This window comes from Melanotaenia boesemani, chromosome 12 (genome assembly GCF_017639745.1).
Source record: "Melanotaenia boesemani isolate fMelBoe1 chromosome 12, fMelBoe1.pri, whole genome shotgun sequence".
NCBI classification, from domain to species: Eukaryota; Metazoa; Chordata; class Actinopteri; order Atheriniformes; family Melanotaeniidae; genus Melanotaenia; species Melanotaenia boesemani.
In genome coordinates, this window is record NC_055693.1 from 3,863,312 (window position 1) to 3,879,344 (window position 16,033).

At 39.8% G+C, this 16,033-nt stretch overlaps 1 protein-coding gene across 3 annotated transcripts in view; it reads right to left on the reverse strand.

Annotated features, from left to right (window-relative positions):
• satb2 (SATB homeobox 2) overlaps window positions 1-16,033 on the reverse strand; it is a 66,745-nt gene that overhangs the window by 25,634 nt on the left and 25,078 nt on the right. For 2 of the 3 annotated variants that reach the window (XM_042002600.1, XM_042002599.1), the window contains exons 4-11: window positions 9,236-9,362; window positions 6,472-6,595; window positions 6,020-6,122; window positions 3,949-3,999; window positions 3,224-3,816; window positions 1,477-1,689; window positions 1,280-1,366; window positions 511-663 (exon numbers count right to left, since the gene is read on the reverse strand). In XM_042002600.1, coding sequence (XP_041858534.1) covers window positions 511-663; window positions 1,280-1,366; window positions 1,477-1,689; window positions 3,224-3,816; window positions 3,949-3,999; window positions 6,020-6,122; window positions 6,472-6,595; window positions 9,236-9,362 — 1,451 coding nt within the window. The remainder of the gene's footprint in view (window positions 1-510; window positions 664-1,279; window positions 1,367-1,476; window positions 1,690-3,223; window positions 3,817-3,948; window positions 4,000-6,019; window positions 6,123-6,471; window positions 6,596-9,235; window positions 9,363-16,033) is intronic. The other variant, XM_042002601.1, reaches the window with a different exon arrangement.

Consider the following 16,033-nt stretch of genomic DNA (forward strand, 5'->3'; position numbering starts at 1 on the left):
TGTGCACATGTAAACCGATCTGTGCGTAAATGACGTTTTGTCTGTGCATAACAGGCGATCGGTGCACACGGATTTAACAATTTTATCTGCGTAGGAGCCTGTTTAACATGAAAAAATTTAAATATTTTTGTTATATTTATTTCGTGTTTGTAACTTTCAGATATTTGTGTGTGCATTTGAACATAAATTTATACAATACAAAATCAGTTTATATAGTTTACACACACACACACACAATGATACTCATGGATTTTTCCTCCACATGGATCTGTGATCATATGATATCTTCACAGCGCCCAAACAACAAAAACAAGTGTAAAAACTTGACTAAGTGTTGCCCGAGTAGCAGTTCTTCCTTACAAATTTATTCAAGTAAAAGTAAAAAGTATGCTGCAATAAAAGTACTCTTAGAGGTACTTTTTACTTTTTCATAAAAGTAAATGTAACACCTGGAACAGTAAAAGTTATCCTTACACTTAGACGTCCTCTCTGTCCCCCTCGGCCCCTCACCTGACTCTTGTTGGCGGCCACCTTGGCGAACAGAGCCTGGGACACCTTCGCTCTCTTCATCTCCTGCTGAATCTCATCGTAGACGCCGGCTGTGATGTTGACCAGCGACTCCAGCTTCAGAGGGATGTCCGCTGCCGGGCCTGAAGGCTTCGGCTGGGTGAAAGGATCAGCACATCATCTCAATAAGTAGGAATTTAAAAAAATAAATATTTTAACTTGTACGCCGAGATTAACATTTACATCTTGAAGCTGCTATGAGATTCCTCCACTAAGTGCATACATGTGAGGGAGAGTTATCAGCTGATGATCAGACCGAGTTGCTCTGAGAACAGACATCTGTAGTGCACGTCTCCACATGACTTTTGTTTACAGATCGAAGTCATTAAGTCCTTCTCTTTTGTCTTTTTTTGTTGTTTCTGTTTGAACGAACATGTATTGGCTCTCAGAGAGCTTGTATACACAGTGTTTGAAGTCATCCACGAGACATGTAGAGACCAGCCCGCTTACATTCCCTCAGTGTAAACGATGCTGAGATAATTTTACTTAGCCATAATAAGAACAGAGCACAAATTCAGCCAGAGCCACGAATGGGCATCAGAGGGAGCTTCTTATCAGTGACATTGCTGAATGGTTTGTGCATATGGAGGGACATTTCCAAATGCTGTTTTAATGTTTACAGCTCGCTCATATTGAGGCTTTGAAGATGTTTTTTAGGACATCATTCATGAGTTTGCTTTGTGAAGGAGGTTAAAGACTGCAGGTAACTCACAGAGTTGGAGATCTTGGTCTTGTTCTTCCAGATGGAGGCCCAGGTATCAGGGGTTATCTGGTCATCCAGGCTCCTCTCCCACACTTTCTATGCACACACAAAGACATAATCAAACGTATGTATCACTGTGAGTTCCTTTTAAAATCCCAATGCAGTTTAAAAAAGACATGCAGCCAGCGCTGCATCGGATTACTAACCTGTGAGAGGCGAGCGGCGCCCGGGTTGGAGGAGTTGGAAGCAGGAAGGCCAACTGTTGGGTTCATGGTGCGCTCTCTCTCCTCCTGGTAGATTCGGTCTCTCTCGCTCTCAGGCAGAATGAGGAAGTTCTGCATGGCTTTCAGATTGACCAGCAGAGACTGCGAGGCTGTGCGAGGGTCCTCCTCCTTCCTCAGGATCTCTGAGAGCAAACCCTGACCAACACAAACACAGCCACATCTGTACTGTCAACCTCACTGAGGGGCTTTCGTCTTAGTTTCCTTCATAGTAAACATCAAGCAAAATATTTGACACAACTAAAAAAAACAAAACTCGTTTCCACCTAGTCTTGCAAAAGCCGTCCGATCACAGCCTGAGAGTTTAATAAAGTACGACCACAGTGCCGGCTCTGACTGGCTGTAAGTCTATCTGCGGCATCTACAGGCGCTTTGGTTTGGACTCGTTTATATTCATAAATGAGCTGAGAGCTTCCAGACTAATGCACATTTGAGACCCCTAGAAAAAAAAAAAGCCTAATGAGTTGTTTGTTCATGCATAAAATTGTGAGCTATAATTTTGCAACTTTATATTTGAAATTAAATATTTTATTTAATTGTTAAAAAGATCAAATTAAAATTTTATAATGATTAATAATGTATATTTTCATTTCATTTTAATAATTAATTAATAAAATATGTGACTTCTTGTGACCTTGAAAAGTGACGTCCATTAAGGTGATGGTGAATGTTTATTTGTCCCAAACATGGCGTCTTATAACCCCGATGTAATGGTCCTAATCCCCAACACTAAACCCAGCAACATGGTCAACATGGCAAGCTTTCATATGATGTTGCTGGGTTTTACTCTTTCTTTCTCTCTTCTCCCCTTCCCTTGTTTCCCCTGTCAGCTCCAGTATTAACTGTAGTTCAGCATGAAACAAATTAAAAGATAAAGAAAAATACTCATGGCAAGAGGAGTTTTTTTACCTACAAAGCTTCATAGCCTTCATATCCATTAAGCTCTCCTTGATGAAGTAAATCTGTTCCGCAGTAAAAACTCATTCTGGTTGCAAAAAAAAGTTTAAAAAGATGAAAAAAGACGAAAAAAAGCATATTAAACAGAGATTAAGCGGTTAAAATTAGGAATGAGCTAATTCTCGCATTTAAAAAGCTATGACCGAGATATGTTTGACATTTTTGCATACAAACACCTTAAAATAGATTTTGTTCTTTAAAGTTTATAAGAAGAATTACTTTATATTTATAGTATTTCCAAAATGATGGGATGCTCTTACAAAGAGAGACACACAATACCGACTCAAACACACCTGGCCTCTGAACCAGTAGGTCTATGAGCCACCTCCCATCGCATCAATCTAATGGGGCGTGCAGTTACCAGCTTAGCACAGCCTGGCTGCATCAGGTGTTTGTGCTGCTGCGAGGGCGGAGGAGGAGACTCAATGACCCAGCAAGCAACCTCGCAACGCTTCCACTAATCCCTCTGAAAATACCACGGGGGGGTGAACACATGATCAGGCAGTGTGAAAAATGAGTCGCCAGTATATCGTTCTTTCAAATACAGATACAGAAAGTGAGGATAATCGGCTTTTTATTTCCAGAATGTAACATTCTGAATTTTAAATTTTACCCCCGCTGTGTAATTAATGGCTTCCTATCCTGTGAGCATCACCTTGCGCCCCATTTTCCCCTGATTTCCCACCTGCCTGCTGACTTTCTGGGGATTTCCTACCTGTGTACGGTTAAAAGCGACGCGGGCGAACACGGCCTGAGAAACGCTGGCTCTCTTCAGCTCGTCTCTGACCTGCTGGTAGATTTCAGAGGAGACTTCAGCAGCCGACGGGTTGCTCCCAGGATGGTCGCCTCCACTTTTAGTTGAGCCCCGCGGGATGGGTGGGTGGTTGAGGAACTGCTGGTTGAGGGCTTGTGGGTGTTGATGGGCCAGCAGGCGGCTCACCGCTAGCTGCTGGTTGATGAGGTGGGCCATGGCGAGCTGCTGGCGAACCAGCTGAGGGGAGAGTTGAGGGGAGAGCAGCCCACCTGGTCCCAGCAGGGGCTGCAGGGCACCGGGTGGGGGGGGTGGGGGAGGAGGAGGCACCTGCCCCGTACGGAGAGGAGGACTGTGATGGAGGGGCCCATGAGGTGAGGGTTGTTGCTGTGGAGGAGGAGGCTGCTGGGGCGGCTGCGATGGTGCCTGTGGATCTCCGGACCCAGCTTTCAGGAGGGGACTTCCAGCACTCAGGTGACTGAGCTGGGCCAGACCGGCAAGGTGAGGAGGAGGTCTCTGACCCAACACGCAGAAGTCCGCCATGTTGTCCCTCTCAACTGAAGAGAAGAGAAGAGAAGAGAAGAGAAGAGAAGAGAAGAGAAGAGAAGAGAAGAGATGAGAAGAGAAGAGAGTCACTAACAGTTAAACAGGCACTAACGTACAGCGAAGACACCAAACACAAGGCTTACTTTTAATGTCAGCAGTTTCTCGTCCAGGCCACATCTTCTCTAGGTAATCACCTGATCAACAAAACAAACAGAGAATCAGTGGTAGCAGCAGGAAGGAGATGCGGGTCATGTTGCAGGACTGAAAGCTGGAGGACAGCCACAGTCAGGGGAGTGATCATGTTGACAGGTGTTGTCTCTGCAGGACTCATCCTCACCAACTGTCCACCTACATCCTCTACTCCTCAGGGATAGTCTTTACTGGTGTGGTTGAGTAGAAGAAGACATCATTACACAGTCACTGTACAGTGATATTGAATGTTACACAACATTTACACAACCTTTAATACATAACACATATTCTTGTGGTCAACTGGAGTTCCATCACAAAACTGTTAGATTGATCATTGATAGTTTAACATCATTCAGCATCAGATTAATGTAAATGCAGTAATGGAAAATTAATACAAAGATACTTATCAACATAAGTCATATCTGAATTGGTTTAAGTCAAAAGATCGTCTTCCAAAAGCACCAGATAATCTACACATTTTAAATTCCACACACAAGATTGTTAGACTTGATTAGTTTTTGCAGTTTTACACCAATCACAGTCAATGGGCCAGAATCAGGCTCAGTATGGGAAACGTTCAGTCCCACTGATGGGCAAACATGCATGAGCCTTCTTGTTATAAAGCAAATGCTGTAAATATATTGCAAAAATTACAAAAAAGGGTTGCATATTTCAAGGAGAACAGAAGTCCTCATATTTAGCGCTCCACGAAGAGTTTACATGAAATGCAACTTCTTCCTCGTTTTGTTCTTATTGAACGGTGATGGACAGGTCACCAGTCCGTCACAGAGAGACAGACACTCATGCTCATGTTCAGGGAGAATATAGACACCAGTTAACATAACATGCATGTTTTTGGATTGTGGGAGGGGGGTAGAGTACCTGAGAGAACCATGCTTGAATGGGGCAACATGCAAACTCCACACAGAAAGACCCCAGTTGAGGCCTAATGATTGCACTAACCACCACAACACTGTGCAGCCACAGATTTGCTGAACCATTCAGGCTAAAATGGTCAAATTTGAAAGTTATGCTGCAACATGCCAACATTTTAAGTCATGAGAAACTGTCACAGATGGGTAAATTTATTACTTTATCAAGGCTAAATATCGTTCAGCTCTGATGAGTAAAAATGGAGGGTCCAAACCAAACCTAATTTTGTTTGTAAAACACTTTTCATACAGGAGCAGCACAAAATGCTTCATATAATAAAAACAAGCAGAACGAAGCTTGAGTCCTATCCACTCAAATTCTGTCTAGCAACTTTTCTTTGCTGTCATTTACACTCATGTTGGGTTTGGTTTCGATATTATAAAGATAAGACTAGTGCTACAAATCATAAAACATGGGATTAAGCTGCCAGAATGCCGACATTTATAAAAGAGGAAAAGTGAATTTTTACTATTTTAAAATTTGTCGTCTTCATTGTGACACGTAGATATTCTATGTTCCCTTATGAGACCAGTGGAACCAGACATGAGCTCCTTACTGGATGACTAAACTCTTCTGCAAATCTTTTTCAGAGTCGACAGCGGCCCAGAAAAAGCTGTTTACCAATGTGGTAATGATTTTTTTAAGTGTAAACATGAAGGAAAAGGCTGTATCTCACCCTCATGACAGTATGCAGAACACTTCCATAAGGAGGTCAAGATTTATTTTTTGTTTGTTTGTTTTGCTGTGTTTTTCCCAGATGTTTAAGTTTTCCTGATCCATTTATGTTTCTCCAGAGTGGTATTGTAGGTAATGTAGGATTTTGGCATGAAAAAGGATGGAGGATGAGAAATCAATTCTCTGGCTTTTGTTTTTGTAAACCTGTTTTTTTTAGCATTATTGGAGTGCAATGCCACATCGCTGGGATGCTCTTTTGATATCTTCACCTAAATTTAGCTTAAATAGCTTGTAAGTGTTAAATCCTGACATCAAATTATTTCATTTGTGTTATTTTGGGAGATGTTGTGGACGGACAAACACACCAGGTGTTGTTCATTTTAAGGCCATTGGACCAAAGTCTGCTGTGCTCACCTTTGATTTTCTTATACTTCTTGTACCAACGACCAAACTCTTGACATTTGGCTGTGGAGACGTTGGCATAGTAGGAGCTATTTACGATGGAGGAAATCATACTCTGTGAGAGAAACAGAGAGCAAAGATAAGTAATGACCAGCATAATATGAAATGCTTGGACTCACGCGACCACATGGCACACACACACATACACACAAAAGAAATAGACAAACATTAATCATGACTGGAAGCCACCCATGGAAACACAAGCCGGAGCAGCAGAGAGGGAATCTCCCGCCACACACATATGCTTGCAATTGATGTAGCGATCAACACCCCTGCCAGAGACCCATTTAAACACAACATGCAAACACATCACACACACTACAAGAGCAGGATGGAGATCTACACATGCAGCTGCTTTGTGTACGTGGGTTAAAGTAAATTGTTGATCTGGGAGCAGCTCTTACCTGTGACAGTGGACACTCTTTGGCCAGAGTGCTTTGGTTCATTTCCTTCAGCAGCTCTTTGAGAGCGTTCCTGACAGTTGCGTGGTTCCACTGCTCAGAGGGCAGATCCTCCAGCTTTGAAAAACTACAGCAAACCCAAACCACACGCAAGGATCAGACATGTCTTCATGCTAATTCAGAAAGATGAACCATCAATGATTTCTTTTGTAGCATCTCACAGGATGTTTTTGGATAGAATGAAACAGGTTGCACAAATTACAATGATTTATTTTATCCTGATGTAGTTCAGATCCTAAATTTGCATTCTAGGATCAATGAATATCCAGATAAGCCCTCCAGCCATGAGAGGAACTTGGCTGTTGTTACAGCATGGCAGACTTAATGCTGGTCAACCCACGCCCAGAGAGAGACTTTTTTTCAGGAGATCTTCAGATTTTGGGTAACTTGCTTTCACAGTAATGTGACAACTTGACTCATCAGGTCCAGTCTTCTTCTCTTCCACTCCTTCTTTTTCTTTTGTCCACACAGTATTTGTGTTGAGACTGTGTGTTGGGAAAATAAATTTTTCTTTTTGGATTCCCAGCTCTGCATGTGTCACAGACTAAAAGAAAAGTGTGTGGCACTGTTTGTGTCATGGAGTGGGAAACCTAATCCTACAGTTTATGAGCACAGAGATGCACGAATACCCAGAAAACAGACCAGAAAGCTAATAACAAAACAGCAGTAGAGAATCTACGCTGCGCTGTAAAGAACAACGTATGCACACCACATGGCCTAATGCTAAATGCTAACATTAGCTAGATCTTATTCCAGAGCTGAAAAGTTGTCATCACTTAGCATGAATGAGTATTTTTACCTCCACCAAGGCAGAGATGTTTTCAGCAGCGTTGGTCTGTTAGCAACATCACTCAAAAAGTTATAGATGTAATTTGAATAAATTTTAAGGAAATCTCAGAAATGGAATAAGGAACAAATGATTAGATTTTGGGGGTGATCTGTATCGCTGCCTGGATCCAGGATTTTTTTAAAGGGTTCTTTACAGGCGCAGGGCAGGAGCAAACATCCAGGAACGTCAGTGAAAACAAAACACCGTCAGATTTTCAGCGTCGATCCTCATAGATTTTACTTTGATTTTAACAGGCTTTCCTTTAAATATGCTGAAAGACGTGAGAACTGGTTAGCGGCTGTCAATCTTGCCAGTGCTGACACCACCTTCGAATAGTTCTTCGAAACATTCTGCAGTTTGTTCAGATCATTTTGACTGGTGAGTAAAACAAAAAATACCATGAAATGTCTGGTTACAGTAACAATAACAAACATCTGTTGGTGGTTTTTTAATGTTTCTCATTAGCAGCTCCTTCACAATGTGACAGTGGATAAACACAAGAACATTCGTTCAGTCCTGCTGCCACTAGCTTCGCCTTGCATCTTTTTCTAGCCATGACACTGAGGGGAAAATATAACTATCACATCATGGATAATTTTCTACCAAAAATCAATGGAGAAAAGGTAAAACTATGAGAAGAAGTTGTGCACTTTAACATAGACACTGGTCCGATGCAGGGTTTGGTTACTCTGGCAAGCTGTTCATGGTCACGTGACCATCCAGGTTTGCACCTGCCCATAGGGAGATAAGGATTTTGCCATTAGAACATATATTTCAAAAACTAATGCCGACAATCATTGACAATGGCTTGGTGGAGGTCTGTGCTCGCTGAGTGCTTCTAGTTATTTATGTTTGGTACACTCCCTGAAGATAAAGTACCTTATTGTACCTTTAGGGGTACAAAAGATTGTTACTGGGGTGGTACTTTCAGAGGTACTGCTGCTGTACCCTCAACTGTGGATCTTTATTTGTACTCTTCCAGACCAGCATTGTACCTCTGGGGGTCATCTTGTACCCTAATTTAACAATACTGGTCTTTATAAGGTACACACGGCAAGGGCACAAATTAATACCCATTGTTCAGGTTTCAACAGCAGTACTTTTGAGGGTACCACCCTACGTACCACCTCATACTGTTGAACATGTATGTTAAAAATGCATAAAAACATATATAACATAGTCTCACCGAGCATTAAATAAGGTCTCAGAAGGTGGTCGTCATAATAAATAACCCATTTTTAGATATGATTAGTGAATTAATTACTGTAAAACTAGATGTTATACAGTCTGCAGCTGGGGCTTCATTCTGCTCATCTAATAAACAGCACAAAGTGAACATTAGCCTAAATGAGCACCTCCAGTTTCCCTACTGATCATCCAAAACATCAACTCCAGATTGAAGTTTCCTGTTGAGGGTCATTTTCAACTTTTTTAAATAAAATTTTATCCCAAAAAATTATTTCCACTCTCTGCACAATGCATAACAAATTTCAGCAGTTGCCATGGATATACATAAAAAACACACAAACAAATCTGGCTGGTATGTGCCTAAACAATAACAAAAATAACCCTATCATCTGGAGTTTATCTGTTTTCATCTGTGCATCAGGACTTGTTCTGCTTCACTTTTCTCTGGAATCAGGAGTTTTCTGACTCACAGACTCTCTCTGAAAGGCGATAGATAAACTCTCGCTGGGTTTTTAGTGTTTCAATACTTCTGCAGTGACGTCAGGTGCCGGTGGACCAAGTGTCTGATACCTCATTTTATTCATAAAATACAAACACAGTCTTTCTTTGTTCACCATCTGATGCCACATATCTTAAATCTGATGAGTGTAAGAGAAATTGTTGTGTCGCATTTTATAAGCTGAATCTGACCTGTGTAATTGGATGTGTAGCGTGACCATGTGGTAGACCTCCATCAACATGTCGGCAACGGTGGCTTCTGGAGCATCAGTCAGAAAGTGGATGGGCAGAGGGTTCCACCTTCCCACCTTGATGATACCTGCATAGAGACAGAGAAGACTGCTAAACAATAACCCCTCTATGATGTGGTAATGTTGTGATATAGATTTGGTTGTTTAAAGGTTAAAGGAGCTCTGTCATCATGGTTTCCATTGTAATCATGCAGACAGGTTATAGTATTAAGATAGTCCCGTGACTATAATATAACAAGGAGTCATGGGACTAAAAATACAAGGTTTTCCCAACCCTGCCTACAATGGGAAAATTGTTTAATCTAGTGGAATCCAGTAAAAATGTCAAAAATGAGTACTTTTTTCTTAACAAATGCTGACATTAAAGAATAAATTGTTTTAAACTGTGATGACTCTGAGATTAAAAATATGCAGTTTTACTGGAAGTCAATGGGACATTTTTGGCCACAAAGGTCACCAGAAGGATAATCTGAGAAAATATAAAAATACAATAAATACTCAGTCTAATCTTGGACATATCATCGTCTGAAATTATCACTACATATGCATCCTCCTAATATAGTGTACTTTTTTGTATGTTTTTTATTAATAAATAATAATTCAAATAATCAAACAGGCATTTAAATGTAAACATCTTAAAATATAGCATGTTTTATAGTTTTGAGCAGGTCGGAAGTTGGTAAAAAAAAAAACAGTGAATAATTTTAATTCATGATGATTTTATAGCAGATTTTGTGATGTGAATTAGCTATAAGTGTGCCCAGAGGGAATGTCTAATGCAAACAAAAAACCACTTATGCAATCAAGTAATTTTTGATGCTAATCTTTGATACATGCAAGAGTCTAATCTCCCCAAAAACTCCATTCCCCAGATATTTATGATATAGAAAATATTACATTTTTATGTAATTATTTTAATAGATAAACAGTAATTTAAATATTCAAAATGGCATTTAAAGGTTTACAATTCTAAAAATGATTGAATGTTAGTAAGTTTGGCTCAAGTCATCAGTTCTTTGAGTGATTAAAAAAAAAAAAGCTGTAAAACATATTGATTTTTGATGATTTTATAGCGGATCTTGTGCATAGACATTTTTGGCCACAAAGGTCAATTAAGGAGGGTACAAAAGTTAAAGGGTTCAATTTTTTTCATAAACTTAACTGATAAGACTTGCATATAAATGCAGATGAACCACAATGGTCCTTCAGTAACATGCCCATTTGAGTCTATTTTACACTTTTAAAGTCATTTATTTAGCAGTTTTTGCTGCACAAATAAATTATTTAATATATAAGTGTATGTCACACTGCATCAGTATTTTCATATAAAATCCCAAAGTTAGAGAATGAGAAAGTCTGAGATTTAACTGTGATCTGAAAGGGTTGTGAATAAACGATGGCTCAAGTCCTCATTTTTTTTTTAAATACTTGGTTTAAGATTTCAGGATATAAGATATATATTATATCATATTGGTTTATTATATTATATTCTATTATATTATATTATATTCTATTATATTATATTCTATTCTATTATATTATATTATATTATATTATATTATATTATATTATATTATATTATATTATATTATATTATATCGGTTTGCATATTGTGTTCTATCGCATGTTCTGGTGTGAAATCGGATGGTCGATTCTTGCAGGAAATGAATGTACACATCTACAAAAATATGTTTAGAAAGTTTTCATCTAAGGTTTAACTAATAATAATAATAAGAAGAAGAAGAATGAGTAATAAGATTTATATTGTACTTTCCAAAGCGCTCAAAGCGCTTGACACTGAATCCATTATTCATTCACTCACTGGTGGTGATAAGCTATATGCGTAGCCACAGCTGCCCTGGGGCAGACCGATCCATGGCATCCAATGCAAGCCAAAAACCTCTCCAGCCACCATCCATATACATTCATGCACCATTGTTTCCCACACAGGGAAGTGTCAATGACAGGGCAAACCCTCCAGTTATGGGATAACCCACTGAGCCACTGTTGCACTCATACCATGAACAAGAACCAGTAGGAGTAAAATGATGGGACAGCAGATATCTTCACTTTGTTCCTGCTCAGGTTCCTTAATGGACGATGCATCTTGTTTTAAACTTTAACCTTCCACCTCTACTGTCTGATGTCTTCTACTGCATCAACTAACAGAATGTGATGTATGATGTAAAGCGCTTTGGGTATCGTTCCAGGTACAGTAAAAGCACTATATAAATACAGACCATTTACCATTTTTAGATAAGTTCTTATCCTGGATCTGCTACAAAGACGACTATGAACAATGTAAATTGATACAGATCATAGCAGCTCATCATATGATGAGAAAATTAGACAAAACCGTGCACATGATCAAATCCTGGTTACTTCCATGTCCTTGTATACTGGAACATCACCAGATTTTATATCTATGTACAAATAATGTTCAAAAACTGACCAAGACTCAACTCGTGTGTTCATCCTTTGACCCCACTGTCAGCAGTTTAGATGAGACATGAAACCACAAAGTGTCCTGGAGATGTCCTGCAAAAAGTTTTGTATTAATAATTCAAACTGACTATTAGCTCAAACACGCAAATGTATTTGTCCTCTACACACCAGAACACACAGATTAATACACATTTAGGGTTTTTTTTTTCCTAGGGACGAGCTGGAACTGTGAAAACTAAACAAAGCTAATCCCATTACTGTCCTCTAAATGAGATCCAGACGGATCTGGAGAAGTCTCCCTTCGTCTCTTTGTCCCTCACATCTCCCTCTCCCCTTTTCTTCCTCTCTTCTATGGAGCTCCTTCCCCTCTGATCTCCTCTTTTCAGTTATATCTTTGTTTCACTCGGGCCAAACCGTGTTCTTAATTATTTGGTCATGCAGAGGCAGCATCATTAAAACACCATGCAGAGAACGGCCTGAGCTCCCTTGGGGCAGAGAGGAACCTCAGACCACCAGGGAGACATTTGAGACAGAATCAGAACAAGCTCTGAAAATATAAAACCTTTTTGTTTCTGTTTATAAAAGGTAAGCAACATCAGCTGCTTTAAAAATCAGTTGAGCCTCGTTTTTGTGAGATAAACATACAAATACACATTTTTAAAATATCCTGTTTTGTTTTCTTCTATTGCAGTCACATCGTCACGCGTGGTTGTGATCCCTTTTTTTAAAACAATCCTACGTGCAAAGAGGAGTTTTTTATTTTATTTTATTCATTTATTTATTTAGTCATTCTACAAAACGCAGAAACCATCCAGCCTCTCTTTCTCCTGCTATTGTCTAATTTATTTCCTGTCTTCCTCTCCACCGAGCAGCATCTGCACATCTGAAAATAAAACTAATGCCCAGTTGGGTGGAAGCAAACGGATGAATAAGCAGACAAACACAAACTCACAGAGGACATATGACAGCACACAGAGAAGTGGACATGTACCGGCTCGCATGCAAACATGCACACGCTCGCAGTGTGATGCATTAATAATTCATCCATCATTCTTGGTCTGCTGTACAATGAGCTCTGCTTCTTCTGCACATTTAAAAGTAGAAATCATTGTTCCCATTTCCACATTAAAATTCCACCTCCCGGAGACGGGCTTTCATGTGGCCGGCTAGTGGCTTGGCTCATGTCTCCGAATCCACACGGATGTCTCTGACTTCTCCCATCAACACTCTTGTGTACGCACATATTCGCAGACACACGTGCACGCTCAGTAATCCTGTGCTACAGTTAGTCTTAATGGTTGCAGCAGCCTCCCTACAAACTGGTTCCAGGTTCTGCCCCTGGCACACACTTAGGGAAATCCTGCGTACAGTACAGCTGACTCATCCCTGTTGTCCACAATTAGGAGTTTCTCATCATCAAAGTCAACACAAAGGTGAAAACCCAAACCTCTTTTTTTCAGGGGTAAGGTGTCTCTTTTCTTTTAGGTTTCAGTTTGAGGAGGATTTGGGAATGTGTGAGTTTTGTTGTTAAATTTAGCCAAACTTAGTCAAATATAAGAATATTTGAGCTGCCATGATGTGGTGTTGCTCCTTCTCCATCATTTCCTATGGAACTTGCACAATGAGGCGAAAATCGCTGCCCTCCTCCAGCCAAGCGACAGGCAACATTTGTGAACGTGAGATGTTGAGCTCGTTCACGTAGACGTAGATGTGGGTTTGCAATGTGACGCAACCATTGACTGTAGTTAAAAGATGGACGGAGCCTCCGTGACGTCACCCGTAGGTTTCTGAAGAGCTGAATCGCCATCTTGGCAGCGTTATGCATGTTGACGTTCCCGGAAAATCCAACAATAGGCAAAGAGGTGGAGCTGAGAGGGGGACTGTGAAGGTGGGGGTGGATGATTGACACCCATCAAACTCCGAGCTGCCTGTAGCTAAGAGCTAACAAACGAACCTGGAGCTAACCAGCTAACGGAGGCTAAAGCTAAGGTGTGCAGTTAGCTGGCTAAAAACCATGGTTGTGCTGCACTCTCCTTTCTTGCCGTGGATATTGGATACCTGTTAATCAAAAGGACACGCCCCTAATTATGCCAAACCTCAAGATTAAATAACATCCAAACAGATAAGGTAGAAAAAAAATTCACCCCCCTCACAGTTGTCATGAAGGAGAACTTGACCTTTTAATCCTAAAATGGATTATTGTACCAGGCTTTAAACATGTTTATTTCTGCTGTGAAGTTGTTTTTTTTTTAACATGGGAGTTTATGGGGATTTGCTCTGTTTTGGAGCCTCTAGTGGATGAGGGGTGAACTGCAATTTTTTGCACTTCCGCATAGGCTTCATATTTTATTAGTCGAGGTTGCTGCTTGGACGTGACCCAAAAAAGTTGAAAAATATAAAATTTTTGTCACTGCTGCAAGGCACTACATCCAACCAGCGAGGGTTTCATTGACTGACCAGTGAGCTGAGAGCATATGTTGGGTTTCACCTGGGTGGTGATGAATTTTGACTGTCACTAAACAGCAAGGTATACATTTATTCACACCTAAATGCAGTAATGTCTCAGGAATTTTTTCTACAGCTGTTTTATCAGTCTTAAACCATAAAATACCACTGTGATGGCCGCCTAGACAGCCACACACTGAGCCTGGTCTGGTAACCTTTTTTTCTTTCAGTTAAATAATTTTATTTGTAATATTTACCATTTCCTTTATATTTCACATTTTTCTTAGCAAGTTTGGCAGGAGGGGTTAACTGATTGGGTGCACACTTTTAGTTGACTCATTCTTGTCACCTTGTTAGTTTGGTTTATTTTCAGTTAATATGCATTTTCTTTGAGTTACTAGTTCCTGGGGAAGTTGGTGTTTGGGAGGCCCAAGCCTGCTAAGAGTCCTAGCTGAGGTGGATCTCCATTGACGAGGCTACAGCCTAATTGGACTCATCCATCTGGCAAAAAGATAGTGGGAGAGGGGTTTAGATTTTCTATTGTTTTGTATTACTTTGTTTGTTCTTTATGTAGAAGTAAGATTATTTAGATTTATGTTTCCCTAATGAGTTATGAATCTAAATTGTTTAAGTTCTGTTGTGAATTAGTTAAGTTTATTAAGTTAGCTGAAGATGGTTATGTTATATATTTCCCTCTTGTGTCAAAATGGTCTGATCAGCCAGTGTATATAGTTTCCCTTGTGTGTCAGTTTGTTAGGTCAGTTAGTTTTCAGTTCCTTATGTTGATGTTCTGTTTAGTTGACCTCTTTTATGGGCCCAGAACTTTATTTAGGAATTTGTATTTTTGTTGTTTTTTTGGTAAAATTAAATGTCAAAAGACTTTTTCCTTAAAAAACCTCCTGTGCTCTCTTCATCCTTGGCCTCGGTCCCTCACAACCACATAAATTATTTGTTTGACACAATTCCTGTCCACTAAAAGGCAGAGAGGACATTACAGTTTGGACATTTCTAGGGTGTATTAGTCCTCCTGTCCACCAAGAGGCAGCACTTCAATATGCTTTTGGTTTATTTTAGTTACTGCCACAACTTCTCCCCAGCAACCAAATGCATCATTGTCATGTGTTATTTGTTTTTCTTTTATTGGTTGATGTTGTGCATTTTTCCACCAATAAAAAAGGAGTTAAATTTTTTTTCCTCATAATCGGGCTTTTTTTTTATCATTTCCTCCTGAACCAAACTGGTGGTAATATACAAGGAAAAGGTATGCTGTATATATTTTTTTTTTATTATAACTCTGGTTTTACTGGTTTATCGACACAATTTAAAAACTGGTTTATAGCCTAAGGTCCACATTGTCAACAGAAGTTGGAATGGAGACTCTTGTGGCTGCATCTTTCTGTTACATCATCTTAAATTGTTTATGTGATTTGGACATTCCAGGCTGTCTGTCAAACCCCAGAGGGTTAAGAAAGGACCAGAGCTTTTGGCCAAAATTAGCTTAGTTACATATTCTCTACAGGCATGTTTGAAGATGTCAGAACCACTTTGAATGATAATTTGTGTCTCATATGGTTTGAATGTCATCTATGACTTTTCCTCACATTTAAAAGTACAGCAGCCAAGGGCAGCCATTAATGCAATTATTTATTTTTGATGCTGTTATCTCAAGATGACGAGGTAATTATTCTGTAATCTGGAGATAATGAAGTCCATCATCACATTAGTTGCATTCTCTCATTAACTAGAGATATCGTCCATTTCTCGAGATAACAACATCCTGTAACTGGTGATGATCTTTTTTTTTTTTTCTCGAGATCTTAAGATGATCAAGATTACTTTGAGAATGTGC